At 45.9% G+C, this 21,207-nt stretch overlaps 2 protein-coding genes across 3 annotated transcripts; one reads left to right on the plus strand and one right to left on the minus strand.

Moving 5' to 3' along the window:
* Nucleotides 1–90: 90 nt before the first annotated feature.
* Nucleotides 91–20,660, minus strand: LOC118088808 (sperm acrosome membrane-associated protein 3). Of its 2 annotated transcripts, none has more exons than XM_060268741.1 (5): nucleotides 20,582–20,660; nucleotides 8,333–8,547; nucleotides 5,292–5,450; nucleotides 2,281–2,359; nucleotides 91–284 (listed from the first exon to the last, which is right to left on the minus strand). In XM_060268741.1, the coding sequence occupies exons 2-5, from the start codon at nucleotides 8,469–8,471 to the stop codon at nucleotides 218–220; spliced, it is 444 nt and encodes a 147-aa protein (XP_060124724.1). In that variant the 5' UTR covers nucleotides 8,472–8,547; nucleotides 20,582–20,660; the 3' UTR covers nucleotides 91–217. The 2 variants fall into 2 exon arrangements, with proteins under 2 accessions (XP_060124724.1, XP_060124726.1); XM_060268743.1 differs by lacking the exon at nucleotides 20,582–20,660 and adding an exon at nucleotides 11,896–14,030.
* LOC118075346 (homeobox protein prophet of Pit-1-like) lies at nucleotides 15,512–19,903 on the plus strand. Its single transcript, XM_060269129.1, has 3 exons — nucleotides 15,512–15,590; nucleotides 18,316–18,554; nucleotides 19,550–19,903. Exons 1-3 carry the CDS (start codon nucleotides 15,512–15,514, stop codon nucleotides 19,901–19,903), a joined length of 672 nt encoding a protein of 223 aa, XP_060125112.1.
* Nucleotides 20,661–21,207: the final 547 nt, after the last annotated feature.

The raw sequence follows: 21,207 nt of genomic DNA on the forward strand, positions 1-21,207 counted from the left end.
CCTGCCCTGCCATGATGCCACCCCCACCCCACCCCCCGGCTATCCACATCAGAGACCTGACAAAGTACATGGCAAGGCCTTGTCTGGGAATGGAGTTTATTTATCAAAATAGCATTATGGCTTCAATCAGATTACATTATGGAATTACATCTGAAGGCAAGACGTAGGTAGGCAGGGTGACTTGCAGGACATGAATTCCATGGACGGCGCTATTAATTCACAGATTGCAGGCAGCGACCCAGTAACTCAGATCTCTGCCGCGGCAATGATCTCTCCAGCCATACCTGAGGAGAAAGGGGGAGCAGGGAGAGAAAGAAATGCAGACGGCATGCGAAGCCAGTCATGAGCCAGATGGATCCATGGCCTTACTCTGTATATGGCAGCTTCTTATGTACTTCCATTGTAATGAAATGCAAAAGTGTGACATGACAGTATCAGAGGCTGGGAGCCCACAAGCATCAACCCACTCTTTCCTCCTTAGTTCTACCCTGAATCATGTGCAGAGCTAGGAGTTTTCACTAGAAAGGAGACAGATAAGGAAGCGACCCCAAACTAACCACATTTGGGAGATATATTTAGACCTACTTCGCATGTTGCTGGAATGGCAGAAAGAGCCACTTCGTCACAGACAGACAAGTTCCACAGAATTCAGACATTTGTAGAGAGGAGCATTTCCCCACATCTGCCTCATGTTGCTGGAGGACTGTGGGGAATTTGAACAGTGGCTCACTAAACCAGCCATCTGGTGTGGGGGCCCAGGGTAGTCGTCGGTGTCCGTGGTCCCTGCTAGGATGGGAACGTGGGTGGAAACCAAATGCTGGACCCAGCAGGGTTCTTAACTGCGGGACAAGCAAAGTTTGGAGGTCCTAGTTGTACAACGGTGTGTCCTGAATGCATGCCCTTGTTGAGAACAGCAATCTGAGCACACCATTAGTTAGGAACCCCCCCCCATAGACAATAGGCCAGGATTGGGGAACCTGTGGCCCTCCAGATGTTGCTGCACCACAACTCCAATCATCCCACCCCATTGGCCATGTTGGTTGAGGCTAATGGAAGTTGGGAGTCCAACAATATCCTGGGCAGGGGAGCACAGGTTTCCCAAACTGACACAGACACAGAGGACACGGAGAATGCTTATTTACAGTATCTCGCTGAAACTGCTGAGAGGAGAAATCAGATTCTGTGCTCTCGACTGTGTGGTTATTCTTCCCTTGTGTCTATGACTTGTCTCACTTGCCTTGTGACATCTGGACATCTCCACTACTTTTGGGGTCTCTCTTTGGCCCACTTGTCTTTGGGGTCTCAAACCTGGATCTGGGTCATACCAATTTAGATTGCCAATGGGGATTCACAGGATCACATGCTCCTTCATACAACATAACAAAACTCAATGTCAGATAGCATGTCTATGTAGGGTGTGTTTTGTTTTGTTTTGTTTTGTGTTGTGTTGTGTTTCGTATGAAGAAGCATCCAAGTCTTTGAGTGCAGTCTGAGTGGTGTAGCACAGTCTCAGGTTTACCACCTCAGAAAGAACTAGGCCTCAATCTGCACTTAAATTATCTTTTTGGGGTATCCTTGCCTTGTCTCGTGTGCCTAAAAAATCTGAATCTCTTTGCTCTGTAGATAATTTACTGCAATGCCCTCTCTTTGTGGGTCAGTCTGGTCCAAACTGCAGAGGTGATCTGTGCTGGAGTGATAGTCCTCCTGGCTTTGGGGAAAGGGAATTCAGGGAATGGACCATAACTTTTCAGCATCTTCAGTTTAAAAGGATCAGGGGGCAGATGATGGGAAAGACTCATTTCTGCCTGAGAACCTGGAGAACTACTGCCAAACAGATTAGATAGTACTAGACAGTATTGACTTGCAATGAGTTAGTTTCATATGTCTAGATGACTTTCTACGTGTTCATGAGTATCCAAACCTGAGGTTTAGCCCCAATGCCAGATTTTAGGACCCAGGCTATCGGGGAATACAACTGTGTGTGTGACTACATCTGCAATTCTGTTATTTGAAATATTTCTCCCACTCAAACACTGATCAGGATGGCAAAAAATTATTGTTATTTATTACTATTATTAATTCAAGGTTTCAAACCAGAAATCTCAAGCAACCATTCCTTCCTTGCCCACCCTCCAAAAAGAACTGGAAAATGGAATTATCACAGATGCTTACTGCCAATGGGATTTTAAGGCTAGATGGACAGCTACCAGAAAGAGGAGATAATACAGAATGGGTGGAGCAGATAGACAAGGCTGCTGAAAGACAAACTCATCCCCTTACCAGTCTGCCAAGCCTTCTGGTTCAGCTGTAGCTCGCTTGAGACAGATTATGTCATCAATAATTTCTTCAGTAAGTAGATCTAGGGTGTGAGGAGGAAATGGCAATATTATGTACTGTACAATAATATACTGTTGACATCTGTGTATCTTGAGAGACAATGGAGTATGCCTCTGTGGGTGAAGTCACATTGCTATGTTAGCAGTACCAAAGTGACCTCCCCAGGGTGCAAGACAGGCAGCGTGCATGGAAGTCCTGAGCTGCCCATATGACAAGACCCCCTCTTCGCCTTGCTGATGTGGTCCAAAGGAAAGCAGAGCAATATATTTGGCACTTGGTTGGCTGCAGGAGTTGCCGGAAGGAGGTACACAAGGCACCATCCAACTGCCTTAGAGATTCCATTCCGGATTTATGTAGGGTTTACTCGCTAGCCTATTCTTCTCCTGAAGATATCCCACAAGGCAGCATAAATTTAGGACCAGAGTTTTCCTTCTCCTAGATGAGCTACCTTCCCAGGTTGACGAGCCTCATCTGCCCCTCAATTCCCTCTACAGCACATACAAAACTTCCTTCTTGCCGTTGGACCCTCTAATGGTCTCATTAATACATACTGAGATAAATATTGTTAAATGATTATTTATACTGAGCTATCTGTGTGCAAAAGGTCAGATTGAAACAGGTTGTGTGCAAGTTGGTCCTATCATTAGGCAGAGTGATGCAGTTGCTTCAAGCGGCAAATGCCCAGCAAGGGGGGGTGGACTACGTGGTGGCATTTTGCCTTTTTTTTTGAGAAGATTGAGATCTTCTCAAAGGAAGACTGAGGGGTGTTTAGGGCTTGTGGGGGTGGACCTTGATGCCAGTGACAATTTTCTTTTGAATTCCAAACATGCCCCTGTGTCCCCAAAGGTTGGTGACCCTGGCTTAGTGAAAGGGTAAGCGGAGAAAGGGAAATGAGTGGTTGGTGGTTGGGTGGCTAAAACAAGAGAGTTGTAACAGCCTGTGGTCCAGAGGAAGAGATGGCCAGAGGAAGGAGTCTCGGGGAGGAAGGCAAACGGGGAAATCAAAGGGTTGCAGGGGAAGAGTTGTTAAAGAGAGGAGGAAGGGGAAAGTTCTCATATGGATCTGAAAGCAAAGCCCAGATCTCTAGTTACAGGCCCCTATTAATAATATAACAGTGTTTCTGTGGAAGGTTTCCAAAGCGTACAAAGCACTTTAATTACATTAGCTCAGTAATCATTACAAGAATTCTTTAAAGCAGATTTCATTTACTCAGTTAAACATAGGTGCCCTTATACATGGGACTCGGCTACACTCATCAATTATATTGTTATAACTGCTTTATAAACATGTGACACCAGATGGTGCTGTAGAGCTGTAGATTTGTCGCCAATGGGATTTTCCATTAAGAGTGTTGATAACACCTTTTTTTGCAGTGGGATTTTTTCACCAACTGGTGTTTAGAAACATACTGTCTACACAACAATGGATGTAGAACGTGGTCATCACGGCTAGTAATCATTGACATCCTTACACTCCATGCATTGTTCAACAGTGGAGCAGATTCTCACAAGAGCTGGTGGACTCTCCTTCCTTGGAGGTTTTTAAGCAGAGGTTGGAGGACCATCTGTCATGTACAATCAGGCTTAGATTTCCGCATTGCAGGGGGTTGGGCTAGATGACCCTTGGGGTCCCTTCCAACTCCGTGAGGGACAGGGATCTGCCCTAGATATTCTGTTGTGAAGACATATGCAAAGAATACATTCTGCTTTCCTGAAATCTCTTTCTCCTCTTTTAGCACACCTCTGATTTCCTTAGGTTTATGTTTCTAGCAATGGGCTCATCCAATTGTTTGGGTATCCTTGGTATCTGCTTGCACTTATCTTGCTAAGGTTTATACTCCTTTTGTTCTTTTCAGTTGGACAATACTTCCATTTTCTTTCTTCTTGACTCTAATACTCTCCTTGACTCTGCTCCTTAACCACATGGCATCCCCTTGGGCCTAGTGAACTGCAATATACATTATAGCCCAGCTTCTCTTATGGTGGTTTTGAACAACCCCCAAGCAGGCAGTTCCACACGATACATTTAAAGCATATTCAACACCCATCTAAAGTACATGGCGTCCCCCAAAGAATTCTGTAGTTTGTTACGGTTGCCAAGAACTGTAGTTCTGTGAAGGGGGGACTGCAATTCCGAGGGCCTTCTGGCAGTTCCCACACTGCGAAAAGTGAAGCTACAGGGAACCAGGCAGAGGGCCTTCTCAGTAGTGGCGCCCACCTTGTGGAATGCCCTTTGGTCAGATGTTAAGGAGATGAGTATAATTATATAACATTTAGGAAACATCTGAAAGCAGTCCTGTAAAGGGAAGCTTTAGAAAGGTTAATGTTTTCCTATGTTTTTATATATGCTGGAAGCCGCCCATAGTGGCTGGGGCAACCCAGTCAGAAGGGTGAGGTATTATTATTATTATTAATTATTATTATTATTATTATTCCCAGGATCCTTTGGGGGAAGCCATGTGCAGTGACTGTGGATTTGCCCCTTTTTCGAGAAATTTGACCCTGCTGTTACAGCCTTATTTAATATGCCAGGGATCTTTACACAGGACCTTCAACATGTCATGTCTATGTGTCTCCAGCACTGGACTATGATCCCACCCTAAAAATCCATGCAGTCTCTTAACTGAATGACAACCACTACCCTACCCTGATTTTCAATGGCTGCTGTTGCAGCTGTGGCTATGTGGATTCCAGCAACTTCTCAGAAGACCAAGAGACAACGTCTGCTGGGGACTGGAAAACTGCAGCAGAGCTAGATAGGAGCATTCTCTGCAAAGGCATTTTTGAGCAGCATCATTGGCTTTAAAGAATTTGGAGGTTTCATTTACAATTAAGAGGCATACAAATTCTGTTCAATAGATTTGCCAGGCCAGACTATGGGCTTGCTGTGCCCAGCCTGGAAGTTGCACCAAATAACCCAGGCACTCACCCCTGCCTTCTTGCAATGACACTTACCAAGGCAAGATAAGCTGCACAGGTTCTTTGATAGAGTGTGTCGGTCAGCACACCAGGAGCGACTGTTGATCTGGAAGATGCCGTATTCGGAGCTGCCATCTGAGTTATGCATCACAGTTTCCGTGTTGAAGCCACTTGCAAAGTACGCCAAGCAGATCCCTAAGGTGGACAGGTGGACAGGTTAACCACTTTCCCCCCAGAAAGAAGTTGTTAGGAAACCAGGTTTTATCAGAGATGAAATTTGTCTCAAGGAAAATGTGAGTGGGCTTTCCCTCACTGGAACTCAGTTCTGGCTCCTCTCCGGTGGGCACGAGGGACCTCTTTTTCTAGGAAAATAGCACTGGATATAATTATGATAATTATCCTTCAAAAGTCACACCTTAAAATTTAGAGATGCAGTTTCCCAACCAACCACTGTCTTAAAAATGCACATATTAAGGGAAAGGGTATATAAAAATGAATACATTGGTGAAAATGATACCGTATGTAAAATGCATTATGATGAGGAGAATTGCTTTTAAAATGTGCAAATTAGTCAAAGCTGCATACAAAAATGTGTATATTAGGAGAAATTCAAGCTAAAATAGGGGTGAATCTTTATGAAGATTTTGGTGCAGAAATGTGGAAAGCTGGTGTCAGGGGACCTCCCTACAGGGAACCTCCCCCCATCCTGTTGACCAGCTCTTCGCCCAGTGAGAGCAGCAGCAGTGGGTCAGGTGGGGGGAATGAGGAAGTTAGCGGTATGGAGGAGGCAGGGCTCAGGAATGCGAGAGAGCCCTTATGCCGCCTTGACCAAGAGGTGGAGGGGAACAGGCAGCCCCTTCCGGAGCCCAAATTAAGGCATGCCACTAAACGCAAGGTCAGGAGGAGGTGTTTCGGGCTGCCCAAGCTCTTATGCTGGTCACACAACAGGAAACGTCCACTTCCGGATTCTGCGAGTGACTAGGAGGTCATGTTTTCTGCTATCTCTGCACTGTAAATATTATGCACAATAAAACCATTAAAGAGAAGCACGGACTTGGGCATCTTTACTCGAGAGTAGCCGCAACAACACCATTACAGCTGGATTTTAGGAGTGGAAAGCTGAGTGAAAATGAAATTGACAGATTCACGCATCCCTAGCTGTTCTGCAGGCAAACATGCTAGCGGTAGAGATACATTTTGAAAAGGATCTTGGGATTAGCGGGATGCGTTCTGCACACTCACGGTGTCAACATGCAAGCTCGGAAGGATTTGACTTTCTTTGATACTGATCTTCAATCTGATACTAGGTTTCCAGCCCTCATGAGCTCAGAGAAAAATATAATAATAATAAAATAGTTATCCCCCCAATTTCCTCTTTGTGGACGATTGGAAGAGATAGTACGGTTAAGTGGGTGGATAGAAAATGGTAGTAGGGACAGGAAACAAGAAAGGGCATTAGATTCCTACCCTGTACCCAACAAAAGCTTTTCTCAGCTCCCCACTGCCTTCTAGGCGTTACCAGAAGATGCAAGGCACTTTGAATTTCTGCCAGCCGCCACCCACCCCACAACCTGCAACCAAATTCTGCAGTGTGTGCTACCAGAGTGCACTGGCATTCTCACAGCTTAAAGTAAACTTCGTTCTGTATTTTGCAGTACAGTAGCTTAGTACATTTCACTGTAGTGAAACATCTAATGGGGCATACTGCTGGCATGGGAGACACTGAAGGAATCCCTTCTAATTTGAATCATTTCTTCAATGGACAATAATAACATAGCATCATTACACTACTAGCAATTGCACGGTAGTGTAACAAAAATAATCTTCACCATTTATGTAATGCTGTGAAATCCCTAAAGCTGTGCCAATTACTTGTGCCATATCCTTTTGGTTGGACTATTACCAGCACTAGCAACTTATTGCATACTCTGTAAAAGTGCCCAGGAGACAGAAAATTATGTTGGGGAAGAGAGAAGGAAATTCCTCTTGCTCCTTTTTTTGGGGGGGGGGAGATGCAAGGAGGTGTTAAAGAAAATTAGAAAGGGAAATAAAAGGTTACTATTTATTATTTTGTTAACATATAAATAAACTGGGACTAGAAAGGAAGGAGGACGCTGTTAGAGGAGGAGGAATTGAATGTAAAAAGAGGAGAGGAGGGATGAAAGGTGTGAGAGATAAGGTACAGGTTGAATGTGAAGGGAGAAAGGGAGAGGTAATAACAGGAGGTGGGTAAAAATACAATCTGAGGCATGGTGGGGGGAATATAAAAGAAAGGGGCTCCTCTACAGAAGCCATGAATCTACTAATTCTGCAGAAAATTAGGAGGCTGGTTCATAAGATGCACAGAGCAAATGTCTGATTGAGGTTGGCGAAAACAACACAGCTGTGGAACTTCTTGCCACAGTAAAAATTCTGTGGCAAACAATTCAGCAATTTCCAAAGATAGAATACTCAATTGCCAGTTGATTATGCAAACGCTGCCTCCATCTTCTACCATTTTGTGTCTGCCTCCACCCCAGTGCCACCATTTTGTGACTGGTGGGCCTCAGTAATTTTCAATCATTTTAAGTGTGCCCTGAGGGTAGAAAGTCTGAGAACCTTTCCAAAGCATAATGCCCACTGTTGTTTTCTTCAAGTGGATTTGTTGTATTAGAGCAACAGAGTGCTTTAATCCACTTTTAATGCAGAAACCTGTAATTCCAGTGTGCACTTGAAACCCGTCTGCAAAATATTGAGTCTGGAGGCTAGGGCTGCCATATTTCAAAAAGTAAAAACCAGGACACCACCAAAATTGTTGAGCTTTTTTAAGGGAAACCCTAAAATTCACCCCGGACATCAATTCCACCTTTGAAATCCCAGTAATGTCCAGGAAAATCTGATCATATGGCAGCCAGAGCAAGGTGGGTAACTGGTTGCTTGGGGCCACTTTAATTTCTGCCCACCTGCCCAATGGCTTTCTGCAAACTTCTCCTTGCCCACATACAAGCTGATCCTGCCAGTTTTGATGATGCGCCATGTCTTCACACCCTCCCACAAAACACAGTAAGCAGACTGACAACCGCTCATTGGCTACTCACAGTTAGCTAAGCTGTAGCCCTCATACCCATCCATTCCCCAGCGTTTCAGTGTCTGTGCCAGCTCACAGCGACTGTAGATCTTGCTACGGACCTTCACCACAAGGCAGGCCATAAGGGGCAGCAGCAAAAGAGCCTTCATCTCTTCCCAGCCGCCTGGTCCTGCTGTCCCTGTTGCTAAGCAGGAGGAAGAGGGGACTTTTTCAGGCTGACCAGATCTACCAAAATGAAGTGTAGGGAAGAGAGAGTGACTAGGAGATCATCCAGGGAGGAGGAGGATACATTACTATTGTGGAGAGTTATCTTGATGTAGCAAGAAGAAAAGATGTGCTGTGTGGCATCTCTACCAGGAACAGCTGGAACTGACGTGCAGCTGCCCCATGGGAGTCACTGAATTGCAGGTGGCCGGACTTCTCAGTGAAGAACCTTCTAAATCTAGAGTGACCTCACCCACCCATTGGATCCTTCTGGACAGGAAGGAAGATAGAGGACTTCCTGTCCCAGCTGAGTCTTGCATCATAGTTCATGACCTAGGGCCTGGTCTCCTCTTAGGAGAAGAGACCATGGATACTTGGGAGCATAATGAAAGTATTTTGTCCTTGGAACTTGCCTCCAATGTTCCCACCTGCTTAAAAATTCCAGCACCAGGCACCCGAAAAAGCTACATTACCGTCCAAGGACTTGAGCTTAGAGGGTGAAGTGCAGGACTTGGAAACCAGTTGCTGTTGGACTCCATTTTCCATCAGTTCCAGCCAGTGTGGCTAATGGTTAGGGATGATGGAAGTTATATTCCAGCAGCATCTGCAGCACCTGTTTTCCCAGCCCTGCCATAGTGGGACCCCAGCTACCCTTGTGTTACTGGAGTTAGGAGCTTATAAAGCAAGACGGGCCCCTTTTAAGAATAGAAGTGCCACTCATGAGGGCTGAGGCTAGCTGTCTAGCAGAACCTGTAGCCCCACTTAAGGCTCAGTTTGGGCTTGCTGGCTGTTGGAGCAACACCAAAGTCTGTGTCGTCTGGCTTCCAACCTAGTTTCCAATTGGATCTGTCCAGGGTGCTACCTACCTTGGCCTCTACTTTGCCTAATTTCACTTATCTGGACCCATCCTCTGCTCTGCTTACTTCTGCCCTACTGGTGCTTGACCTCTGCATGAGCTGAATCTGCTTAATGGATCCTGAGCTTGAACTTTGCAACCTTGAATCCCTTGAATCTGTGCTTAGTACATGCCCCCATTTCCCCCTGGTTGGGACCACTAGCTGGGATCAGATATCTTGCTTGAGCATCAAGGGATTCCTGAGCTCTGGCGTGTTCCTGCATCTGTGGTTAGTCTTTCCTTCTGACTTCTCCTAGACTCTATTGCCCCTCTTGTCCTCACTGCTTGTCCCGTGACCCAGCACTGGCAGTCACTGAATGCTGTTACTTGGCAAAAGTAAATGCATGGGAAAGGTTGGGATGGCTTAGTGCAGGGACCACAATACAGAAATTTGAAAATAGCCAGGTACAAATAAACAAACTGCCACCATCTTGATTTATTTGCATGTACATCTTGGGTATAAACACATGGATAAACACATTCATCCACCACCTGTACATGTCCACAGATTGCATCCATATGCACACAATGTAACACCTGGTTGACTAAGTGTTTTATTACCCACAGGGCTTCATGGCGGCAGAAGCCCTGCCTCTCAAATTAAGAGCATTGCTCTGCCTTGATGCCTCACACTGTGTTTTGGCTACTACATTGCCTCAGAGCACAGCCCCTGCCTTTTCCCTGGGGATCCTTTAGAGCAGTGGTCCTCAACCTTGGGCATTCAGATGTTTTTGGCCTACAACTCCCATGATCCCCAGCTAGCAGGACCAGTGGTCAGGGATGATGGGAATTGTAGTCTCAAAACATCTGGAGGCCCAAGATTGAGGACCACTGCTTTAGAGAACAAACTGCCTTGGGGGACTGGTTGCTCTAATTTCAATTCAAAAAGATATGAGCAGTCTCTTCTGGTTCTGAGAGGCTGGTGATTCACTCTCATCTTTGGAGAGTTCCATTCAGAATCCAGGCTTGGTGGATTTAGGTGCCTTGAGACCTCCTGGCAAATGGTCCAGGCTCTTGGTAAAAGGTGTGGCTAACAGAGGAATTAAAAGCTTTCCTCTTGGCAACATCCTCACCTAACTTATTATCCTCATGCCAATTGTTCCCTCAGGGGAAGAAAAGCAGGAAAAATACATGAGAGTGTGAACTGTGCAGCATGCCCTCTTGAATATTGCCTTAGAACAGTGTCTGCCTAACTCAGTGTTCCCCATATTTCTGACACCTGAGGCACACAATTTTTCCAAATGAAAACTGGAAGCATGTGTCCCTCTCAAACCCAAAAGGACCAGAAGGAGATGGGCAGGTTGGACGTCTTATGATTCTGGCACTCAATGGTCTCTACTTTAGGTGTATTTGGATCATTCCATTGCTCCAGATGTAGAGAGACAGTGTGTGTGTGTGTGTGTGTGTGTGTGTGTGTGTGTGTGTGTGTGTGTGTAGCATTTATTGCCATCTCAAAGGATGGTGAGTTGAATGAGACTTCCTGGGAAACTATCGTTATTTTAACAGCATATTATTCATGGTACATTGTGTATCACAACACAAAGATACACATGGTGTATCTCAACACAAAGATTGGGAGAGACTGACCCTACTAACCTAGCATGGTTTGCCTGATGAGGGTAGAGTTCAAATCCATTTCAAATTAGCGTAGGGGGACTTCTAACGTAGGCAAGAATTAGGCCTCAGTTTTTCGTCTTCAAGATGCCGAGTCTATAGCTCCAGAAGCCATACAGTGCTAACTAGCAGAATGAGGAGCCTACCTTTGCCCAAATGCCTGCCTGAACCTCTCCAGGGCCACCACAAAGTTCTTAAACAGCCCAGCAAGTTGCAGCAGGCAATGCACCCCACCCAGTGTTGGCAGTTCATCTGGCTTCTAGAACCTCAGCTCTGAGGTCGCCCTGTGATGTCACAGCCTGTCACCACTGCCCTTGAAGAGTCAGGCCCAGTCTCTCAATTCTGGGCCAAGATGGTTTTTGCTGCCTAAAGCAGAGCACCAAATAGTGCTTCCACGCCACCCTGGGATCTTGCTGCATCTTTCAGACACTATTTTCTGCTTTCATCTGCATTCTTCTAAAAGCCTCCATCTGCTTCACCTGATTGCATGATAGAACTGGTGCTGCAGTCTATAGGTCCTGAAGTACAATTACTACCAGCACTAGAAAACATGGTCAATGGCCAGTGGGACTGTGACCCACTAGCTCTGCTCCTAACCTCTGCATCAGCTGGCCTCACTCCCAACCTCCAAACGTGCAGTAGAAGTGGGGAATGGGCTGTATGCTTGGGCAGTTGTACACATGTAGAGCCTGTTCTTATCTTCTGGTGAATGTACTAAGTCAGGTCAGTGGAAGTGCAGAGGTCAAGAACACAGCCACGAGGCATAATCCTAATCACCCTTCATGTTTTCAGTCTACATGTAAATCTAAGGGGGAGAATACACACTTTCTACACTCCCAACCACACAAATCAAAAGTCACCTTGAAGCAGCAGGGGCTGCTGGCTTTGCTATGTCCTTTCTGGACCATCAAACACTTAAAGGCACACACAGCATGAATGAATCCCATCCCTGTGGTAGAACTATAAATGAGATAAAATTCCTAAGGAGATAATAGCAACAAGAAAAAGTTGGGTTAGGAAAAGGCATCAAAATGGGTCAAGAATGCAGCGTTCTGCATTCTTGACCCATTTTTTTTGCATGCTCAAAGGAAGCATGTGGAAAAAATAGCAATTTGATCCTTTCCTACCTTAGAGGCAGCAAACATGGACATCATTTAGGGAGCTACAAGGAAGACCTCTGTGTGAGTGTTCCTTAGGAACACCTACATTTCTATCCAACTCCCTGGTTCTTCATGCTGAGTTCATGATGGCTAGGTTCTGTCTTTGCTGTTGAAGAAGGCAGAATCACTGGTGGAGACATTACCGTGGCATTCAGTTCCTGCTTGCAGGCTTCCCAGATGCATCTGGTTGGCCACTGCTAAGAACAGGATGCTGGACTACATGGTCCCTTGGTCTGATCTAGCAGGGTTCTTATGTGGAAGGCCAGACTACCACCAGGCAGAGTGAGGCAGCCGCCTTTGGCAGCAAGGCACTGAGTGGTGGACAGCTGCTGCATTCCCTGTGCTGGTTTGCGGCCATCTGATGTGGTGGAAGATGTTGTTCCATCACTAACGTTGGCTTGAAGTCATATTCAAATGCCAGAGATAACCATCTTTTCCTTTGCCTCACCTTGTGTGTGACCTTCGTGAATAACATTTATTTATGAAATATAAAAATATAACAAGTGCTCTTAAGATAAAGGTAAAGGGACCCCTGACCATTAGGTCCAGTCATGGACAACTCTGGGGTTGCGCTGCTCATCTCGCTTTACTGGCCATGGGCGTCATGTGGCCAGCATGACTAAGCTGCTTCTGGCGAACCAGAGCAGCACACGGAAATGTCGTTTACCTATTTATCTACTTGCACTTTGACGTGTTTTCTTAAATACATCCCAGAGTGGGAGTTTAGGATTTCCATTTTGGGAACTCTCCCACCACAGTGTAGCCATATTTAGGGAACAGCCAACACACTTGAGGATGGGGCAAAATTGTCTTCATCTCTGTGCAGGTTCCCTGCAGACATTCTCTTGAACATGCACCCTTCTGGGGCAGAAACTGCCACCACAATGCTACTGCAGCCTGTGCCATACCTCTAGTTCATTGTGCCTCTAATGGATGCCTCTATAGGACTACCCAGACTAAATTCTCCCCCTACTGAAAACTGAAATGTCACCCCAGCTGCACCCTTACTAGTTTGACTAGTGAAGGAGAAGAAAATTTGCAATCAGTACTCCTCCTAGCTGCAAAAGTGGGCTGGAGCCCATCAATTAGACTCATTCATTGGATTCAAAGAATCAACACTGTGGTCAAGACTTAACTATGATTTGTAAAAGCTTATTGACATATAGCGCTATGGGAGGGCTAGAGATTATTCTTTGCTGCCATCTGCCACCACCCCCATACCTTGTGCCATCTCCTGAGGGCACAGCCTCTCCTCGCCACGTACGATTGCCAATTAGTAATAATGAGGAAGGCTGCCCACTGGGACCTAGAGGAAGGCTTAGCAATCACAAGGGCCTAATCACATTAAACTGCAATCGAAGGGCAATCAGCACAGCAGCAACAGTCAATGCACAATTTCAGGGCTCATCCTTCTACTAACTTCCCAGAAGCTTTGGGGAGTTGCGGGGAGCCACACAGGCTGTATAAAGCAGGCATCCCCAAACTTCAGCCCTCCAGATGTTTTGGACTACAATTCCCATCTTCCCCGACTACAGGTCCTGTTAGCTAAGGTTCATGGGAGTTGTAGGCCAAAATATCTGGAGGGCCGCAGTTTGGGGATGCCTGGTATAAAGAAACAATACACAAGAGCACAAAGCATCCCATTGCTGGACGAGACCATCTTCTAGCCCACCGTTACATTTCCGAAAGGGCCATCCAGATATTTCTGGGGTTGGACTAGATGACCCTCACGGTCCTTTCCCAACTCTAATTCTATTTTTCTAAGGCACATGTGCAATGGCCACTCCCTGCTATTACTCCCCTGTACTCCGTGGTAGGGTTTCTGAACATGGAAATATTCTGTTCTATTATATCTATCTATACAGTCTATCCTCTGTACATCATGCTATCTATTCTAGCCCTTAAGTGAACTGCACATTGTGTGGAGGTTTATTTCATTATTCTCAGTCCTGAAGAACCTCTCAGCCATCAGTTTCATTGGGTGATTCCCAGAGAAAAACAGCAAAATGTCCCTCTCTTCCTTTGCAATAGCAACCAAGCAGGTGCAGAATTCTTGGATCACCGCAGGATTTCTAGGTTAGAGATGGTGAAGGTTAGAACTCTTTTGATAACCTACTGGACTTCCCTGTCCAGCCACCACCCACACTTAATGGCAGGCATGGCACTTGCGTGGCACAAAGCAGCCACCGGTGCCAGTGCTGTTATCTTTCATTACAGCGTGTCTGTTTTTAAAAGGGAGAGATTGGCTCCTCAGTGTTGGGGTGGCCTCAAGCAGTGCCCAGCCACACTAATCACACCTTGGGCCCTTTACCACTACCCTGCAAGCAATGGTGAGCTGGAAATGCTGGACTAGCTGCAGCCCTTACCTGCCAGACCAGTTGGCACCTTTGTCCCTCTGGAATTGCTTTTAAGCTCCACAATTGTGTCACAAAGACAAAAGCTTCAGCAGGGAAAACCCAAAGTGATAAGCAGTGGCCTGAAATGACCCCCACCTCACCCCTGTTAGGACAGCAGGGAGGACAGCAGTGGATCTGAGTGTGGAGATGCTTTTGGACTGGCTGGAAGGGCTGCAGACGCTGCAAGTCAATTCCAAGGGGGATGTGGAAAGCAGAGAGCTTTTCAAGGGCCTCTCTGTGGACTGGTTGGTTCCTGCTGTTCCAAGGGATTTGCCTTGACAATAGAAAGTTATGATTGCTGGAACCTTATCCCAGGTGATGGGTTCAGGGCGGGCTGCCACCCACAGAGTGTTGTCAAGGAAGGCATCAATTCAACACACTCACAGAGCAATTGGCATACCTCGGGAAGTCAAGGTGTGCACACCACTCCAAGAGACCTGCAAAACTCTTGTAAACATAAACACACACATACTCACAAGTGCATCGCAGGGAACTGTAACAAAGCAATGCAACAACCCTCCACATGCAGACATATGTGTCCATTCAGCAGCATTTTCACAGAGCATCTAGGCACATTTATAACCTGCACAAATAACTTTTAAAGTAACTCCACTGCACAAATTCACATTCCAGACTGCACATATACCCAGAGTTCCAGTATCCTTCCACTCCACATGCCTTGCCTGGCCTGGCCCCATTCCCTTGATGTGAACATCCCTTCTCTTCCCTACCCCACCCCCCACTCCCTCCTGCTCCTAGCCATCTCCATCCTGGGAGGGGGTGCTCCAGGCCAAGGGGTGGGAGGCGACAAGGCAAAGCCGCACCCTCCACACGTAAGACAGACAACCGGGGGGGGGGGGAGGTGACGTCAGAACTGGCTTAAAAGTTTGGTGGGGGGGACACAGCAAGGATCAAAGGAGATGGAGGGTGGACGAACAGGGAAAAGGAAGAGCGCAGGGCTCACAGATGTATACCCCGAGACTGTCAGCTCCACAGCTGGTGAGTTTGGGGAAGCTTTGGTCTACAGACATGAGGAGGGGCACAGGGAGGCCATCTAGACCAAAGATGGTCCAGATGCTACGGAACATATGGGCGGAGGAAAAGCTGCATGTGAGAATGTGCCACTACCACACCAAGGGTTGTGCAGAGGGGGACTTGCACAGCTCTGAGCAGGATTGGACTTGAAAACTGTGTGGGAAGAAGTCTACAAAAGCCTTCAGGAAATATTTGCAGGGCTTCCTTTCTAGAGCTTTTTATTAAAACCAAAAACCAGGGTCAAGCAGGTCTAGGGTGATCATTGTTTTTGTATGTTGTTTCTGTATTAAATGGGAAGTGATATTTTTGTGGCTTTTCTTCTTCTTACACGATTGTTGAGCTTTGGAGGAAAGATGGACAGTGACATGGGAATATTCCAGGGCGGTATGTCTCTAGCTCTTCTCCTGCTGACCTATGCATTGAGCATCTATCCTTATTTGCTTATGTGTTAGATTATATCCAGTCTCTATTGAGAATTCATTATTTGTAGGCCGGTTACATGGCAATGAGCATTCATCCTGATTTGCTTGCAAAGTTTTTATATCTCTTCCCATTCATCATTTGTACATTCCACACTTCTCAGTGCATCTCCCTGTTCTTTTCCTAATCACAGAAAATCCATCTCTTTCTTACTTTATTATATTTATATGCCCCCTATTCCTCCAAGGAGCTCAATGTGGTTTTCAGAGTTCTCCTGCTCCCAGTTTTCTCCTCACAACAATCCTGCAAAGTAGGTTAGGCTGAGGGACAGTGACTGGCCTAAGATCAGCCAGTAAGCTTGTGGCTGGGTAGGGATGTGAACCAACAGGTACACTACATTGACTTTATTAAAGTGGTCGTTGTGCTAGAATGGAGCACTTTAATCACTTTTAATTGTAAACCTAAATTTCTCAGTATGCGCTTGAACCCCTTCCACAGAATACTGACAGTCTGGAGACACTTTGAGGTTGGGGTTTGGTAGGAGAGAATATCAGGAGAGCTTATTTGAATACTGTCTCTGGCTTTCAGAACTATCTTCTGTGCTCATCACAACACTAATCACAAACTTAATTCTGATCCGAGACCAAATTCCATGAAACCACCAGCAGATGGTGCCTCCTGGCCTTTTTGCAACCCCAAATCAACCCCAAATTTGTGATGGAAGCGGAAAGCAATGTAACTGTGGTTGCATGCACACCATACATTTCAAAGCACATGACTCCTTTAAAAGGAATCCTGGGAACTGGAGTTTGTTAAGGGTGCTGGGAATCATAGTTCTGTGAGAGGTAAGCTACCGTTCTCAAGATGCTTTGAGGAAAGTCATGTGCTTTAAATGTATGCTGCATGTGCAGTTTCGGTCCCTTGGTTTCCTGGAAGGGGCAACCCTTCCATGCATAGTCAAGGAACCATCTGTCCTAGTTCCAGATCTTGTTCAGTGTGATTTTAGCCAGGAGGTCTTTTAGGAGGGGAAGAGTTGCCACAGTCTCCACAAAAGCAGAAAAATTGTCCCAAGGAAAGAGCAAACTCATTTTCCACATGACAGCCTCTAAGGAGCTGTAGAAGATTGCTGAGTAGCAGGAGACTGAAACAGGCTGGAGGGGGGCTTGTAATCCCTTGGGGGCAGCCTCTCCCCAAACACTCGGATGCAAAGACATTAATGAGAAAGCTGTTTGGGCTCAGATCCCTGGGGACTCAAATTCCTCTATGCTGGGGTCCCAAATTAATTAGCTTTTCAGGTGAGCCTATTGTGCTCCCCTCACTCTCACGATCTCGGGTTCTCCCAGGGAGTGGGGGCTGGAGAATCATGTTCCCCACGGTTAATCCTAGGGATTGCAGGAAGGAATTGGGGAAAGGGTGTGGGGAAATAATGTTACCATTCCGGCACTTCATTATCAGTACAAGAGGTAAAGGTTCACAACACCTGATGCTGCCAGGTGCGGCTTCTGAAAAATTATTTGAAACGCTCACAGAACTTACAAAGCAGGAGAAGAGACAGTTGCAACACAGCTTTTTGCAGCTAGCTGAAGCAATATCCAAGTGGTTCTAAGAAATATAAGGTCTGCTTGCTGACACCCACCAGGATCACATACCGGGGTTGGCTCAAGCTACAGTATTCTGTCCTGAGCCAAAAATAACAATTTAAAAAATCATTCTACAGGGTGGGAAGTGTGGGGAGCCCCCACAAAATGCAGGAGGAAGAGGGCTCCCTTTCAAGGGTCGTCCCATTTCCAGCTCTTTCATAGAATCATGGAACTGTAGAGTTGGAAGGGATCCCGAGGGTCATCTAGTCCAACACCCTGCAATGCAGGAATATGCAGGTGGCCCGTATGGGGATCAAACCTTGATGTTCTCAGCACCACACTCTAACCAGCTGAGCAGAAGTATGTAAGGTCCAAACTACACGGGGCATGCAAACATGCATAAATGGAACCCCCAAGAGCATTCCCAAAAGGAAAAGCCGCTTTGGGAGGGAATGATCCAGAGTAAAGAAGCAAGACCAAACAGACCTCACAGCTGCAGAGTTCTTCTTGTAGCAATGTCACATTAAGAGGAGTAAATGTAGGCAGAGGGGAAGGTGGGGGTGAGGGTGGGGTAAAGGAATAGGGGTTGGAATGTGTTCAGTCCTGAGGGGCGCTGGCAAAGTTTTGGATAAAGGTGACTTGTAGGTCAAGACAGAGAGATGCCAGTGGATCCTCTTCTTGCCTTCCAGATGTGGAAGTTCCCCTCTACAAGAAGTTCCCCCATGTACCAGAACTGGCTGGGGTCTCTCCGGCTGCACCTTCCTCCCTTCACACAGCTGCCACCCCTACCAGGAGACGTCACCGAACTACCTTCAGCCAGGACCAGCTAGATCACCTGGAGGCAACTTTTGCAAAAAACCATTACCCTGATATTTACTGCCGAGAGGAGCTGGCCAGGGCTATCAAACTCAATGAGGCTCGCATCCAGGTACCTGCTCAGTACTTAATGGCCCCAAGAACATATGGGCACTGCCATATTGGATGTGTTGAAAGCAGCCTGCAAGGGGCCTTTTGGAAACTGGGTCTCCAAGGCACTTACGTTCTGTGCCTTTCTACAACCATGGGACAAAGAAAGTGTGCTTTTTAAAGTCACATTTAGAACTACTTTTCCCCTTTGGTGTTTTTCATTCTAAGTTAACTGTTTTCCTAATAGTGAGGCAGTATTTTACTAACTGCATTAATGGGTGTATGAACTTGAAGCTCTGAGTTTATGTAAACTTAAACAGTTCTGTTACATGTATTTCTTTATAAAAAATATTTATAGACCACTAATTTATATTAAAAAATCAGAGTGCTTCACGACAGTTGTACATAAAAATACATACAACAAAACCCACAGAAAATAGTTAAAATCAGAAACGAGGTAACTATTGTGGAAAGATGCATTCTTAATTGCCTGAAGGAATGGAAAAGTTTTCAGCAGGCATTTAAAAGTTGAAACAGAAGGCGCAGGGCCAGACCAATGTTACTGGTTACATGTTGTTGTAACATAGATTCTATACGAGAAACTGAGGCATCCCCCTCCCAATACCTACTACTTTTAATTTCAACAACAACCAAAAATATTAACCAGAGAACCAGCTGAGTGTGCAAAGTCCAGAAAGCTGCTAAGAATCTGCTTGGGCCCACAATTCCAATCTGCCGATACCTATGTATAAATGTGCATCGTTCCCCTTTTGCCTATTGTTTTGAAAGTATAACGAGTCCATCCCAAACACACTGCACAAGCTTATCTCATAATTTCCTGCTTCTGGCAGATGTTTACCTTCTGCTGATGTTCCATAACGTTCTTGGTTTTCCAAAGGCTTGCACTGACAAGTTATGAATTTTCAGGAATAATTCTATTCTAAACATCATTGCCGAGATGCCTTGCCCATGGAATACGATTCACAATATGCATTCTCTCTCTCCTTGTGCTGACAGGTTTGGTTCCAGAACCGGCGAGCCAAGCAGCGAAAGCAGGAACGAGCGCTGCCCAAACCAGGCCCCCCTGGTATCCTCTGCCCCCTGCCTACACCCCCACCTCGGCAGTACCAATACCCCCCCACTCTTGGGTCACATCATCACCTGCCTCGCTTTCCCTCCACCTACGCTCTGCCACCCCCACCTCCCCCTGCTACTTCTGCCCAGTTTTCCTGTCCTGCCCCCCACCACCCTCAACCCTCCCATGCTCACGAAGACTGGTACAGCCCTCTGCGCTCCATTGGCTCCCCCACAGCTGCTCCGCCACCTCCTGTGCTCTCTCTGAGTCTCGACCCCAGCACCCACTGGAACTAAGAGCTACTTCTCTGCAGCAGATTGACAAGGGGCAGGAACACAGGGCAGGGGAAATTATCATAAAGATACCCAAAGATGTGCACCATTGTCTTGCTTATTCTGCTGGTAGTGGCTTCCATTAAGCAATTGGGCTGCATGGGTCTGACTGTTCCGGTGATAAACAACAACTGGTCTGGGGGAAGAGCATCTGGGGAAGATGACACCCCCTACACATGGTACATATACATATACATATACATGTACATGTACATATACACACACACCACTGCCAAACAGTGATATGCAGGGTATCTGAAGAACAAACTCAGTGTAACACCCTGTTTAAGCCACGTCAACGTATCTGCTGAAGAAACCCTGCCCCTTTGCTACAAAACGCCTGTGCTTCTCAAAGTCTTCTCGAATGGAGAGAGAGCACTTGGTCCATGTAAGGTGCTGCCCGGGCCAGTCGGGCCTAACCTTCACATGAACAACTTAAGAGAGCAACCTAGAACCCCAAACTTCTCAGTACCTGCAATTTGAAAGTAGGGTGACCCTTTTCGCATTGCCAAAAAAGAGAATTTGCAGCACCAAAAAAAGAGGGCACTGGTTTGCATAAAATTTGCATATGGTAATTTATATGTATAGACACAAATCTAGAAGTAATTATTATAATTTAAATAAAATTATAAAACAACTCACCATAGTGGAGAAGATGCCAGGCAGCAGGTGCTACTAAATGTTGATGGGCAGCTTCAAGGTCCTTCTAGCTCTCCTTGTACAGTGGTGCCTCGCTAGATGAATTTAATTCGTTCCACAGGTCTTTTCTTATAACGAAAAATTTGTCTAGCGAATCCCATAGGAATGCATTGAATTATTTTTTATTTATTTTTTTTGCCCATAGGAACGCATTAATTGAATTTCAATGCATTCCTATGGGAAACCGCGATTTGCTAGACGAATTTTTCATAAAATGAATTCGTCTAGCGAGGCAACCTCTGCTCGGAAAATCCTTTCGTTAAGCGGAAATTTCGTTAGGCAGGGCATTCGTTAAGCGAGGCACCACTGTAGCTCCTTTTTTAATTCGATTTGAATTGGACAACCCTCAAACAGCTTCAGTTAAAGGACTGTCCTTTTCAAAGGACATGTGGCTACCCTAACTGCAGGGGAAGATCAGCAATGGTGAGCAAACTGCCTTTGAGAAAGCCCTGATAAACTGCTGAACACTGGAGGTTTCCATTAGAGAGAGACATGCATATCTGAGCAGAATGAAAAATTGAACTGTTCTATTTTAATTTGTTCTGAAATAAATTGATAGATATGAACTT

Source organism: Zootoca vivipara, chromosome 16 (assembly GCF_963506605.1).
Source record: "Zootoca vivipara chromosome 16, rZooViv1.1, whole genome shotgun sequence".
Classification (NCBI taxonomy): Eukaryota; Metazoa; Chordata; class Lepidosauria; order Squamata; family Lacertidae; genus Zootoca; species Zootoca vivipara.

What these genes read in the sequence shown, in the direction of transcription:
- LOC118075346 (XM_060269129.1), top strand. Translation starts at nt 15,512, where the DNA reads ATGGAGGGTGGACGAACAGGGAAAAGGAAGAGCGCAGGGCTCACAGAT. An exon ending in GACTGTCAGCTCCACAGCTG is followed by an intron (nt 15,591 to 18,315) that starts GTGAGTTTGGGG and finishes CTTGCCTTCCAG; the next exon opens with ATGTGGAAGTTCCCCTCTAC. An exon ending in TCAATGAGGCTCGCATCCAG is followed by an intron (nt 18,555 to 19,549) that starts GTACCTGCTCAG and finishes TTGTGCTGACAG; the next exon opens with GTTTGGTTCCAGAACCGGCG.
- LOC118088808 (XM_060268741.1), bottom strand. Translation starts at nt 8,471, where the DNA reads ATGAAGGCTCTTTTGCTGCTGCCCCTTATGGCCTGCCTTGTGGTGAAG. An exon ending in GTGCAGCTTATCTTGCCTTG is followed by an intron (nt 2,360 to 5,291) that starts GTAAGTGTCATT and finishes CTCACACCCTAG; the next exon opens with ATCTACTTACTGAAGAAATT. An exon ending in CCAGAAGGCTTGGCAGACTG is followed by an intron (nt 285 to 2,280) that starts GTAAGGGGATGA and finishes CTTTCTCCTCAG; the next exon opens with GTATGGCTGGAGAGATCATT.